The following is a 14,408-nucleotide window of genomic DNA, read 5'->3' as shown; positions in this document are numbered from 1 at the left end:
GAGACTAACCAAATGACTCGACTGAGAAGTGAAAACATCTCCGTAAAGAAAGGAGTGAACCTGAGGTGGATGATAGTCTCTGAGTGGGGTGGCAAAAAAAGACAGACGAGAGCAGCAGCAACAGTGAACAGAGGGGAGAAAGGGAGACATGGAGACAGACAGAGAGAGAGAGAGAGAGAGAGAGAGAGAGAGAGAGAGAGAGAGAGAGAGAGAGAGAGAGAGAGAGAGAGTGCACCTGTTTCCCCTTTCAGTATATAATGAACAGTGCAGAGTTATGCTCAAAAGCTGAACAGGGGAGGGCAACAAAGAATGCCTTTACCACCCCCCTCTTCAACCTCCTCCTCCTAATGTCTGTGAGTAAGTGTGTGTGTGTGTGTGTGTGTGTGGGGGGTGTCAAGAGTAACAGAAGGAGAGAAGTCCAGGCCTGTCTGTCAACGTGGCTCCTCAACCACCACAGCACCCTTGACACACACACACACACACACCTCACCAAGAGCACTGTCCAATGTCTTTCCATTCAAACAGTCTAGAGTCCTTCCTTTAGCATCCGCTGTGCTAACAGCGGGGCTAGCCGTCCACTGGACCTGGTGCTTCACACCACAGTGGGTTTGTTAAATGCGTTCCTGGCGGTCGCACGGCGCCTGGGGCACACGCTCACAACAAATGTCACCGCGTCCCCCCCCCAACCCCCCAACAACCCAGCATACACTCAGCTCCGAATCCCTCCGTTCATTTAGCCACGCAAATTAACACAAGCAGAGGAAACAACGCAGAAACACACACCATTAGCTCATGGCCAGATAGTCAGCATTCCTCACAACTTGACATTTAGTCTCTCCACTCCGTGGAATCATTAGTCTCTCCACTCAGTGGAATCATTAGTCTCTCCACTCAGTGGAATCAGCCGTAAGATCAGTGAGTGGGCTCACGTGTCCGGCGCTTGTTTGTGGCTAAAGCGCCAGTGAGCCGTGCTAGCGCTAGTAGTGAGATGAAAGCCATGTGCACTCACCGACAACACTGATGGATAATACAGTCCCATCATCGTAGTTTAAACCGGAGCCCAAGTGACCGCTCTTCCACTCCTCGCCTTCCCGTCGAGCCACACACACACACACACACACACTCTTCTCTTCCTCTTTCCTCCGGCAGTGTGCTGTCACCTCCCGCTTTCGCTGTCTCTCTCTCTCTCTCTCTCTCTCTCTCTCTCTCTCTCCTTCCTCTTGCACGCTTGCCTCTCGTCCGCTCCAGTCCTCACTGACAGATTCAAAATCTCCCTCTCCTCCCCGGCTCGCCCACAGTGTGACTCGCTCTCCTCCGGTCCCCTTGTCTCCTCCTCCTTCTCCTCCTCCGCGACTGTCCCTGTCACTCTCTCTATCCCCTCCCTTTCTTTCTGCCTCTCTTCTTCCCCCTACAGTTGCTTTATCTCTCTCTCTCTCTCTCTCTCTCTCTCTCTCTCTCTCTCTCTCTCTCTCTACCCCCAACCTTCTGCTTCAGTGCTGTGCCCTTGCCTGTTCATTGCACCTTCTCCTTGCTACGCTCTTTCTCTCTCTCCTTCACGATCTTCCTGCTTGCTTGACTGTCGTCTTCTCCTCCCCTCACCCAGATATTGTTCTGTCCCTCCCTCCCTCCCTCCCTCCCTCCTTCTCTTTCTCTCTCTCTCTCACCCTCCCTTCTGTCACACCTGCAAACTTTCCATTCCCTCCCTGTCGCAGTCCCTCCCCTCCCTCCCTCCCTCCTTCTTTCTCTCTTTCTCTCTCTGTCTTTTTCTCGTTCACTTTCTCCATCTAGGTGAGTAAATTGGGACTGAAACAAGCACCATCAGGGCCGGGTCTCTCCTCTCCTCTCTGGCCCCCCCCCCCCACACACACACACACACACACACACACACACACACACACACCTCCACCCCAAGCAAGGGCTTTGATCATTTATTCATCCATGGTGGTGAGGGGGGGATGGAGGAGGAGGAGGAGAAGGAGGAGGAGATGGAGGAGAAAGGGTGGTGTGGAGGCTGTTATGGCCCCCCTGAGACTGCCGTGCTGGGCCCACCTCTGATCAGCTCTGCTGCCAGCACGAAGGCTCAGGGGGAGCAGGAGGTTAAGCTGTTAGCAGCGTCTCAACACAGCACCAGGCCAGGATTGGATTGTGGGGGGGTGGGGTAGGCAGCCGGGGGAGGAGGGGACAGAGGGGTTGATACCCAGCCAAAACGCCCACTCTGCTTTGTTTCTGTTTGCACCCCCTCCTCCTCCTCGGAGGCGTCTTTGTTGTTTGAAGAGGGATTTTCAGGTGACACTGGAGTCAGTCTCCAAACTGACAGAGCAAATTGGAGGCTCTCCACCCACACGCCCCCACCCCATGAGTCACCGCAGATTTAGGATGCCTGGCGCTTTAATGGGCTTCCATCTAACACCGACAGGGCTTTCTGATTCCACAAAGTTAAACGACACCACTACCACCCACTATGCCTTTGAACGATATTTAAAGCAAACATAAGCATAAATATATACACACCTCGACAAAAAAAAAAAAGATAGAGGACTTTGCATAATGCTGCAACAACACCGTACGTGTATCAAGGGACGCCACACCAATAATCATGCTAACAAAACAGAAAGCCCGTTTAACAATCGACATGAGCTGCAAAAGGAGGAGATAAATGGATCAGGAGAGGGATGACTGGATTAGTCCAGTCACAGAGAATGAGACGTGCAGCAAGGGGATGATCTGTGGATTAACTCACACACTGGACGATCTGATAACACTTCCCCATGCTAATACGCCATGAAGTAAACAGAGCCGCTTCATGCAGCAACACAGAACTCACTAGACCCTGCTAATAATCATTTGGGATGAGAGGGGTTTTGAGGTAACGCGAGTTAAAGACAGCCAAGTCATCTATGCCCACCACAGTTACTATGCAGTTACTCCAAACAGGAGCGGTGTGATTATACCGGGTTTTGGGCTTGCTATTGTCAGTCTCCAAACGTTAAGAACAGAACATGAGAATGATTAATATTGTGAAATCACACTACAGCTCTGATCCGGCTGTCACAGAACATCACCGCAATTATGTAATTTACAGTAAATAATTAGCCAATGCACAAAACATTTGAGCATACTGTGGTATTTTGATAATGTTTAAAACATTGGGTTTCACACACCACCCATTTTGCCAAAAATGGTAATTGGGACTAAGTGCTATGAAATAAAACGGTCCTAGAAATAAATATCGTTTGCATGCTCAATACTCAGATTTATACAGCTACAGGGCCACAAAACAGCTGTTATGAGAAATAATAGCTCAATGACTAATCTACTAATACATTTTTGAGATTGTGTGCCTGAAACTAATCATCACATAAGATATTTGTCATGAGGGAAGGAGGGAGGAGTGAAGAAGAGGGATGCAGACTTACAGAACCGGTGTCATTAAAAATAAACTAAAGTCAGGAAACACAAGGCCACATACGCATGGTCACAACATTTAAGCACTAAACAATATTAGCATTATGCAATATCCAAATAATATGCAAAAAAGAGGGCTCTACATGTTATGCTCCTTTTCAAACACTGCACCCCTGCCGTATAGTATGAAATGGCTTGAGTAGATTATTTAAATATAAATATTCTTCTTAGTGCACTACACTAAACTAAACTATTCTTCTTAGTGCACTAAACGTGAACTAAAGAGACCTCAGAGCTCACTCAATCTCAGAGCCTGAGAGGGGTGCCGAGTCTGGAAGCGCACATCTCTCTACCTGATGACGCTGGGACCAAAATAGACAGGCGAGCCAATTAAAATGCGCGTACGCAGTCACTGCGAGGGTCCCATCAAAGTCAGGCAAATAAATAAATAAGTCAGAATGGCTAGACAGGCCTGACAAGGGCCTCACAACAGAGGAGCTTCAGAGAGAGATACCAATGAAACGGTCCTCCTACCTGACTAGGAGGTGGGTATCCATGGTAACCCATCGTCAGGGGGTCGTTGTTCTGCAAAGAGAGGTGAAAACAGCGGTTTTAGAGGCACAGCGAGATGGTGGAGCTCAAGGCATTTGATGGCGATTAAATTTTTTGCCTCGGTGGAGAAGGAGCCCGAGGGTGGGCGGCGGAAGCTCAAACTCTGACCCCTCCGTGACATCTTGTCTCAATTAATGAAGGCAGGAGTTGCTCAGCTACACAGGTGTAACACACACACACACACACACACACACACACACAGCAGTCCATACATTTGCCCCTTCCATCCCCACAGACACCCCCCTCCCCCGCGACACCCCCCTCCCCCGCCCCACCTCCCCGTCTCTGGTCTGGCCCCAGCCGAGGGTGCTCCTCTTAATTGCAGCATAATGGCCCCTAATCAAATTAATTCTGCCCTCCTCCGCTCCCACTCGCGTGGTGACCTGTTGTTCCCACACTCCAGCGACTCCATTGTGGAAGAGTGAAAGCATGTCAGAGGAGATGAGAGGGGTTTGACGAGAGGAGGGGGGGGCTGTGAGGAGGGGCAGAATAAAGGTAAAGACACTAGCACATAAAACGGGCTGTTTCATATCAGACTGGAGCTATGCATAATAGGATTTCACGCTCACACACACACACACACACACACACACACACATATTCAAACACACACACAGTGCAGTCATTCTATTCCATTTTCAAGTTTCTTATTTTAGTCCCTTCATTTGCTATGCTCAGACTAAGTCCTTGTTGCTGTCCGCCTTCCGCAAGCCATGTTGCAGCAATGTCACCTCATCATCTCATTCTGTACAGATCATCTGTTTGTGTGCCTCACCCCCCATCTACATGTCACTCATACATCCTGCTGTGGGGTACAGGAAGACTGAAAGATGATGGAAAGACCGAGAGACATTTCCGTTTGTTATGTCACATAAGGGACCAGATCAAATATTTAAAAAGACCGTGGCGCTCCACTTCCCGTGCTTTGCCCATAAAGAGTGCCGGGACTCATTCATGCATGAAAGGCTGAAAGCCTTTGTGCAGCTTTTGCGCTTTAAGATGGAGAGAGCGAACATCACATGAAGGCGGACTGCGGACGCAAGTAAAAAAACGGGGCCAAACACGCTTCCGAGGTCTATTTATGCCTCTTCATTCTCCCCACTCTTCTCTCTCTCTCTCTCTCTCTTTCTCTCTCTCTCTCACTTGCTTTTCACCCTCTATACCCAAACAGCTCTTTCTTTCTTTCTTTCCCTTTTCCACCTCTTTCTCTCGCTCCCTTTCTTCTGTGTCCCCTCTCTTGTGCATCCCCTCTCATCTGGAACCAATGTCCCTCTGCAGCCTTGTCCCCTGGGGGAACACTTTGCTCCATGCGCGCGTCACAGCTTGAGCACCCCAGAGAGACCGCGTTGGCCCATGGCTAGCCGTGTAATAAGTAGCAATCGCAAATGAATCCACGGCTCTCGTTACTCGGTCTCAATCGGCAACCGTGGGATTCCGGGAGTTCAAATTGTGTTCAAGACAACACCGTGTGATAAGGCCCGAGTTAATTAATTAACCCCTTTCCGTGCCATTACAAGACTGATTCAGCCATTAACTAGATGTACCGCAGAGCGGTACAAAATATGACCGCCGCCCAGTCCAGCACATGTTTTCCACAAAAATAAGTCACGCTGAAAGGCATATATGATTCTAACTGTCTCACTGAATTGCATTATGCACACTCAATTCTCACTGGTATCTGCTAGACAACAAGTACCAAAACATGATTAGTTCATAGATTTCACATGTAATATACATTTTATACAACCCCACCCCCCCATCTTGCCTGTTCATAATTCTGAGAAATTCTTGAATTGTGTGCATGTAATGCGTGTACATGTTTATGTTTATGTGTGTGTGTGTGTGTGTGCAAGCGTGCATGTGTGTGTTTGCCTGTTTATGTGCCTGTGTGTGTGCATGTGCATGCGTATATATATGTCTACTGTGTGAGTATGTGTCATACGTAGGATTACTGTGAATGTATGTGTGTGCGTGTGTATCTGTTTATGCACATGTGTGCATATGGAATGGGTTTACATGACGCCTGGATGCAAACATACTTAAAAAAATTGGTCATCCTAGGGCCCCACGGTTCTCAAGATATTCACAGAAAACTGTGTCTGCCCTACCCTCCCTTCGGGGGTCCAGTCCAGCAGGGGGCTACAGATCAAAAACGAAAACAGGAAGTTCCATGCTATCCATGTGGGGTTACATGCCCACCAAGTTTCGTGTACCCCGGTCTTACAGTGTCGCGGGAATCCTTGACGGAAATTTGGACATGCGAAAAAGAAAAAAAAAAGGAAAAATCTGACTAAACCTATATGTAATAAGAGCTGGCAGTCATAATAAGAGCTTTATTGCAGTCGATATTAGAAACTAATTATCGCTACATAATATCCCGCAGGATCATGCAGCAGCATGTCGACATATCTATGGTCATGTTCAAAGTGTGACCAGGAGCACAATTAGTCTGAGTCAAACTCATCGACATGCAGACACGTCAACCTTTCGTAACTACTGTTTAGCCTCAAGAGGAGACGCTAACTTTGATGCGGCAAGAATGTTTTTTTTTGTTCCCACTAACTTTAAATATTTCCAGCAGCAGCAGCAGCAGCAGCAGCCAGCAATCAATCATGATCAGCAGCAGTCAGCAGCATTGCAGGAAAAGACTAGAAAGAGTGTGTGAGGGGAGGACATGAACAAGCAGAAGAAGAGGAGGAAGAGAAGAGGAAGAGGAGGAGGAGGAGGAAGAAGAGGAGAGGAGGATGGAGAGGAGAGGAGGAGGAATGTGTGCTCACATCTGGAGGCAAGGTGTCCGCCAAGGAAAGGAGAGTGAAGAATGAGGGGATGAGAATATGGAGAGGTGCAGGAGGGGAGGAATCCAGCCAGCCAGACAGACGGATGGATAAATGGAAAGAGTGAGAAGGGAAAGGGAGGAGAGGAAAGAGAGGAAAGTGGAAAAACAGCAAAGGGATGCAGAGCAGAGACAATGACTCATACATAAGCAGAGTCATGCGCTTAATGACTTTAAGGAGCAGAGGGTGGGAGCCCAGGGCTGTCCCCATGCAAATGCCTCCTCACACACACACACACACACACACACGTTTCACACTTAACTTCATCTTTAAAAAAAATTAGACAAAATGATCTAAATATGCAGAAAATGTATTCTGGTAGGACGCTGCTCATTCCTTATCTGTTCTGCATATCATTTTTTTGAATCTTGGATCAAGTCGTCTTGGTTATGAGAAACAAAAAGGGGAGGAGTGCACAGAGAGAGAGAGAGAGAGAGAGAGAGAGAGAGAGAGAGAGAGAGAGAGAGAGAGAGAGAGAGAGAGAGAGAGAGAGAGAGAGAGAGAGAGAGAGAGGGGCAATCAGGAGAAAGTAAAGAGATGACTTAAAGTCAACAGATGGTGAGGCAGAGAGAGAGGGGTGGGTTGGGGGTTGGTGTGGGGAGGAATAGGATAGGCCTGATGGAGAACTGAGACGGAGACGGAAAGCTACTTTAAAGAGTTGAGAAGGACATAGTTCTAAGGAGGACAAAGTTTGGTGGGGGGGAAAAGAGAAACGGGGGAAGAAAGAGAGATGGAAGGAGGTGGAAAGAAAAGGGGGGGAGACACAGAAACCGAGTGTCTCTTGGCGTGGGAACGAGTGCGAGCGACTCTACCCTGCAGGGTTTCTCAGGGTGTGGGCGAGGCCAGGGTGCCGTGCCGTGCCTGCAAGCGGCTTTGTCTGTCCGCCCGTACCTACAGCACCTGGACCAAAAAAAGGGGGAGAGAGAGAGAGAAAAAAAAAAAAGCGAGCGTTTTGTGTTCATGCGTGTCGTGTCTCCTCCTGACCCCCGCCTGAGACAAACAAGACATTGAGTTAAGTTACTGCGGATCATCTCCGGCGGCGTCCCTCCATGCCAAGACGCCGCATTTGGCACTAATCCCTTCCGATGGCTGCCGAGAGAGTGCCGCCGCAGGCCCGGATCTGGCTCAGATCCGCCACGGTCACGCCAGGACCGGACCCGACCCGCGCCACCATCCACTGCCATCCGGGGGCAAGCCGGGGCCTGTCTTCTCTCTGGTTACACGACCCCAGCAGCTTATTTAACCAGCATGTGATATGGATCACTTTCTCCCTTGGTGGCAAAGGAACAACATTCATTTCTCTCTCCAAAAAGTTGCTCTTTTTCCTCTCCTCGACCACGGCAACCTTTTCAGTGGAGGGGGGGAGTTAATGGGGTCAGACAGGAGGCAAGCACTCAGGAGAAAGCAAATACATTTAATCGCCACGGCCAGGAGACATTACTGTAGGCTTCTGGGTGGTGTAGTTTTTTTTATTTTGTACCTTGTAAGTACAAACGTCCTATGTTCTCCCTCTTTTGTCCAATTTCTCACAGTGATGAGTATAAGATAGCTTTGATCAGCCGTGTGCTAATGCTCTTAATGGTGTCTCAGGTGCTCCGATACGCTTCCCCCGTCGCCAAACACAAACACAATCCCCGAACCTGCCTTTTCTCACCCGTGCAGAAAGAGACAGCCACTCGGTGTAAACGACACCTCCGACAGAAGGTGCTACTACTACGGGTGCGCTCGGCGGTCCGCCGCTGCTGAGAGACAACCTTTAAAAACAGCACAAAGCCCCGTCACGCCAACACAAACCCCGACAATGACGCGGTGGTGATAGCAGGCGCGACCGGCGGTGGTCAGGCGCGGCGCGGCGCGGCATGGCGGGCGAGCGAACGAACACGGTAACGGAGCAGATGGTTGGTTGCCTTAATAAGCAGCACATGAAGGGTTCGGAGCGGCGGGAGCTCACATCTACCCATCCTGCGCTGTTCTCGCTTCTCGCTCGCGCTGGGGCCGCTCGCTGACTCATCTGTAATCACTAATGACTTATACGCGCCCGGCTCCCTGGCCCACATTCAACACGGGGGGAAAATGGCAGCGAAGCCAGTCACGGGAAGCGAGAGAGAGAGAGAGAGAGAGAGAGAGAGAGAGAGAGAGAGAAATGATCTAATGAAGCCAATCCATCACGCTGGCCAATAAACCTGCTACGCACGCCACTCTCCTGTCTCTACCGCACCACGCCCCCACGTAGAGATTGCAATAGGGGCCTCCGGGGGAGGTCAAAGGTCAAGGTTGCCATGGTTGCGAGGCCTGCGTGCAGCCCCATACCTGCAATTAAGGGAAGAGGGAGAGATGAAAGGAGAGTGGAGAGGCCAGGATGAGGTCAGCAGCGTGTGTGAGGGTGGGGGGGGGGTGAAGGATGAGGCACACTCTCCATGCAGGAATGAGGTAAGGGAAATTTATTTTGAAAAAATACCTATTTTTCTTATTTCAGGAGACAAAACAATGTTCTGAGACCATAAAAGAGCGGGTGAGCAGTGGGGAGACTGAACACAGCGGTGTGGTGTTCACACAAGTCACATAAAACAAGATTCAGTCAACTGTGAACAAAACAGGACCACGTCAGCTCATATGGTAGCCAAATAAGTTTAAGACTGTAAGCCTCTAAAACAGTGTAAACAAGTTTAATGTTTAATGCTGTTTACTGTTTAATACTGTTTGTATGTGTGTGTGTGTGTGTTAATCCCAACACCCCCAGTGTTTGGCAGAAATGAATAAGGGATCAGTGGCTAATACCCACTTCTTAACAGCCTGAGATCTTGTTAGCACAACAAAAAAGCCTCTTTACTGCTAACGATAGGCCAAATCTGATCGCCAGCAACACCGGACCCAGGCGTTGGCCAAACGGTGTCATGGACAAAGGTGTTATCTCAACATCTGGACACACTGCGGAGGCCAGGCACAATCCAAGAGTCCGGGGGAAGGTGAGAGTGTGAGTGTGTGTGTGTGTGTGGTGATCTGCTCTAAGTCAGATGATGGGGCTTGCTAAGGTCGCCGCTCCTGTGTGTGGCACATGCGTGGCTGGGTTTCTGGTTGTCCTTTTCATTTGCCACTCTCAGCCTGGCGCTCACTTACTCACTCTACATCTGCTCATTTTACAGCCACAGCAGGCAGCCAGCCCACCACACCACCAACGGTTCCCTCTCTCTCACACACACACGGCTGTGGGCCTGCCCTCACACACACTCAGATCAATACCTTTTTTGGGGCTGTGCAGGCACTGGAATCGCACCACTACCGCAGTCTGTTCCCACTCTTTCCTCCTAGCCTCAATTTTCCTCTCCCCTTCTCTCTCTCTCTCTCTCTCTCTCTCTCTCCCCCTTCTCTCTCTCTCTCTCTCTCTCTCTCTCTCTCTCTCTCTCTCTCCTCTCTCTCTCTCTCTCTCTCTCTCTCTCTCTCTCTCTCTCTCTCTCTCTCTCTCTCTCTCTCTCTCTCTCTCTCTCTCTCTCTCTCTCACAGACATTCACACACCATTTAAAACCACTCTATCCCTCGCCGTCTGTTTTGAAGTGCATTAAAACCTTAAGCCTGTCTTTCAACAGGCTCTGAGACAGAGCCGTGCGGACCTCCGGAACCATTAGTCTATGAAAACGTGCCATTAGACTCCCACCAAAACAGGGCACTTTGCCTCAATTACCCAGCCACATAGGATGGTCCGGGGAGGGGCGAGTCTGAAGAAAGGGAGCCTTTGAAAGGGCGTGATGGATAGGTTAACCTGGTCAGCAAATAAATAATGCAACGCGATAGGCACCCACAGAGGCCTCCGGGTCCCGTTAGACGACTCCTGTGTGAGTGTGGCAAGGCCACTGCAATACAATACCGCAAAGGGCCCAGAACAACCAGCCATGCAAAAGGCCTGGGCAACAAATACTTCTACCGACAACCTCAAGTCATGGTTTGGGGGTGGGGTGTGTGTGTGTGTGTGGGGGGGGTTATTTAAAAGGTTTGGAATGACTAATGGTTGTTGACTTGCAAGGCAAAAGAGAGAGAGAAGGAGAGCCTCAAGTTTCAACGCTGGCTGTTGAAAAATGAAAAATCGTATGTGGCAAGGGGGCACTTCAAAACCTGAGCTGTCGAAAAAAATCACAGCGGCTGGCAGTAAGGTAGTCTAAAAATGCCAGTCAGCTTTCCCTTGCAGAAAAACATCCCCCACACACACTCCCCCCACACACCCACCTCCCCTCCTGCAACACACGACTTCAAAAGGCCCTTTCATTTCTGTCATGCAAACAGCTGTGGCGACACTTCACGCCGGACTTGTTAAATGCACCGCCTGGCGTAAAGCTGCATGCCTGTGTTAGGTGGCGAGAACATGAACATTTGTGTGTGATGGCAGCTGTGTAGACGTTGCTGACCACAGGGGCCAGTGATGACCACACAGCAGCCAAAACGGTGCTACAGTACAGGCCTACTGTGTCCACTCTATATGGTCTCTGCTGTGTGTGAAATTAGAACAGCGCCCAAGAGTTAAACCGCCCGCAGAAAGGCTGCAGACCACCTTGTTTTATGTGGAACACTTTCGGTTGGAAGCATGTGATTTATAGATTGGGGGTAGTCTGCATCGAGTGGGTGAGCAAGATTACTAGTCAGCTAAAGGCTGCAATTTACTTAATTAAGAACGGAAAGAGAGGGGAAAAGGGAAGGATGATAATTCACTGAGGGCTACACTCTCAGCATTCTCCGACTCCGACTGAGGACTCTGTATTGGCCCTTGGGATGCTGGGAACCTTTGCAGTCACACCAAACACCAAGATGCATGCATACAGTGCAGTAGCAGACATGTAGGATGACTGTACAGAATTACAGCCTGGTTGAAATTAATACAAAAGAGAATAATAAAAATGTCTCATCTTCATGTGTGTTCGGTCTTCATTTTGATTGTTGCAGTCGCACCTAACTCCCAATATTTACACAGATCATAGTGAAAGATATGGTTAAAACGTCTAAAACAGGCTTTGGAAACAAAGTCCATTGCACAGTCTCGAGGTCATTGTAGCCTACCCTGACTTCGCCAATCAGTGGTCTACTACTAGGGTATGTGGATCTCAATATTGTATGTTTTCTTACCTGGCCAAGCTCTCCGACTCCACCAGACCCGTCGATTCGTGGACGCTTGCACTCTGCCCCCGATGACTCTGTGAGAGCGGCCGCCGTTTGGGCGTCTGGTTCTGGATCCCCTCGTTTCATTCCCCTGACGGTCGATGAACCACCGGTCGAGCTGGCGTGCACTCCCGCCATCGCGTCCAAGTCCCTATCCCGGTCCAGCAGTGGCCGGGACATAGGCAACATGATTGATGCAACGTCGGTCGACATTAACATTGATACAGCTGCAGTTTGTATGTTTGCGGTCTAAAATTGGCTTATTAACCCCCCAATCCTTCTTTCCAAGACTCTCCACTAAGGTTAGCGATGTAGGCTAGCCTATCACTTGCTTTTATCCCTAAATAGACCTGCTTTGTTAACAACAGCAAAGACAGTTAAGGTCATAATAGTAATCTTTCTCTGGACGCAGTTGATTTACAGTAAACCTTATCAAAGTGGTAATAACAAAATACAGTAGTTTTGGAAACATACGCTATTTCAGCTGAGAAATGAAACGCGTTTATTAGGCCTAATTTAAGTGAAATGTATCACAGAAGATGTTACTTTAGGCTGGATACAAGTTCATCGTTACAGGCCTCAACGCGAATATGAATCCTTTACAGATAACGTTACAAACCCACAAATAAATTATTTTATCAGGTCGCTGTTGCCAGAGCAGTTTAACAATGAAACAGCCAAACGCTACTCGAAGTTAGCGATTTCAGTAAATGCTGGAATATTCAGTCACGATTCCTCTGCGCAAACGGTCCAGCATTTGCGTGAAGGCTATGTTATATATTTAAAACAAGGACCATATCCTACCTTAACGGAAGGGCTATTCCCTAAAACATGTCCTCCTAATCCTAGTGATTAGCTTATAAACGACACCTTTGCCCAGTAAGCATAGCTGTCGTAGAATATTCGACCAGGAGTCAGTTTTAGTTTAATCCTCTCTTCGGTCGTTCAATTGATTACTTAAAACAAAGAACGCTGTCGTATTTTTTGCTTCACAATTTCCTTTCTTCTGTCTCCCCTCTTCTCCCTTTCTCCCAATCAGTTCTGTCTATTCCTGCGGCGTGTGTTCTGGAGAGGAAACGATGTCCTCCCTCTTTCCCTCCCCCTCTCGTTACAAGACTCCCCTCCCTCCGTTCTCTCCCTCTTTACTTGATCTTGCCCCTTGCGTGTCCGCTGATAAACCTTCTCTGTAGAGATATGTTGCTACTTCTGTGTTAACGCAGAAATAAACCACCACTTTCAGTCTAAAGCCTTTAATCATATTGTGGTAGCCTATCCTACAAATTGGAGGAAATACGCAGCATTGTTAGTTGAGGATTTTGCAAGTTGCCTAGATGGCTCATAGGCTACCAATGCCAGAGTGCAGTTTTATAGATGAGACAGGAGTGAACCGAAAACTACAGATAGACCACCATTACTAGAGCGCATTCAGATACGCAAGACATTTCCCGGCACTGAATCCATCTACCGACTCCCCTTCGACGTGTAGCCTACACCTTCCAAGATAGGCTTCGGGCAAGATACAACACCATTTTAGCCAATAAGCAACTGCACATGACATCAGCTCCCGCCATTCGACTTTGTAAGGTTGGCTTTGGATGACATCTGGTGGTTTAATTGTTAATGCTTTGTATTGTTGGCACCGTGGTCTTTTTCTGCGGATGATGATCTTTCCAAGCTGTAAATTGATGTGGGTTTAAATGAAAGTCAGTGAAAGGGATCAAATACGCACGGATTCACAGGTGAACATAAGGCCATGTCAATGACATAATAAGTGTCATAATTTTACATTTGTGGTAAATAGGTGATGGCTACTACGTAGGCTACATAGCAGTAGTGTGATTAATAGCAAAACTGTACACATCAAAATGTGAGATCATAGAAGTCAATGAGTGGGAAACTCAATATATGCAAATATTGCTAATACCACCAGGGTGCTGACGATCTTTGGCAAGAAAAAGGCCAACAGCACCCAAAATTTACATTACAGTAGAGCGCTCATCCATGGTTCAAGTACCACCAGGTAGCCTACTACTTCAGGGCCAGTATGGAGCATGTCACAAAACATGTACTGTACTTAAACTTAAAACACGACTTTCAGTCGTGGCCTACTGGTTAGGGCTCATGTGTTGTCCCTGAGCACACACAGCAATGTGTCATTTTAACACTTATCACTTATCCAACAGTTTCATCAAATGATTTATTGGCTTCACCAGACTACATGCAATCTAATGTGCACGTGCAAGTTGAATGCGCCATGCATAAAGTGAATTGTGGCACAGGGGAAATGTGAGCCTACCCTACCATTCAATGACCATGGTTTCACCATGCCTTATAGTGCCAGATCATGGTCAGCCTACCCTACCATTCAATGACCATGGTTTCACCATGCCTTAGTGCCAGATCATGGTCAGAAGC

General features: G+C 48.5%; 1 protein-coding gene across 7 annotated transcripts in view; it reads right to left on the bottom strand.

The window, feature by feature from the left end:
* Positions 1-13,090, bottom strand: part of rbfox2 (RNA binding fox-1 homolog 2) — a 40,557-nt gene extending 27,467 nt beyond the window's left edge. For 4 of the 7 annotated variants that reach the window (XM_048248125.1, XM_048248126.1, XM_048248130.1 and 1 more), the window contains exons 1-2: positions 11,961-13,090; positions 3,940-3,990 (exon numbers count right to left, since the gene is read on the bottom strand). In XM_048248125.1, the coding sequence (XP_048104082.1) occupies positions 3,940-3,990; positions 11,961-12,212 (303 nt within the window). In that variant the 5' untranslated portion in view covers positions 12,213-13,090. Of the gene's footprint in view, positions 1-1,009; positions 1,268-3,939; positions 3,991-11,960 lie in introns of those variants that run through there. The other 3 variants (XM_048248128.1, XM_048248127.1, XM_048248132.1) reach the window with 3 other exon arrangements.
* Positions 13,091-14,408: the final 1,318 nt, after the last annotated feature.

This window comes from Alosa alosa, chromosome 7 (genome assembly GCF_017589495.1).
Source record: "Alosa alosa isolate M-15738 ecotype Scorff River chromosome 7, AALO_Geno_1.1, whole genome shotgun sequence".
NCBI lineage: Eukaryota > Metazoa > Chordata > Actinopteri > Clupeiformes > Clupeidae > Alosa > Alosa alosa.
This window is presented reverse-complemented; position numbering and strand designations above follow the sequence as displayed.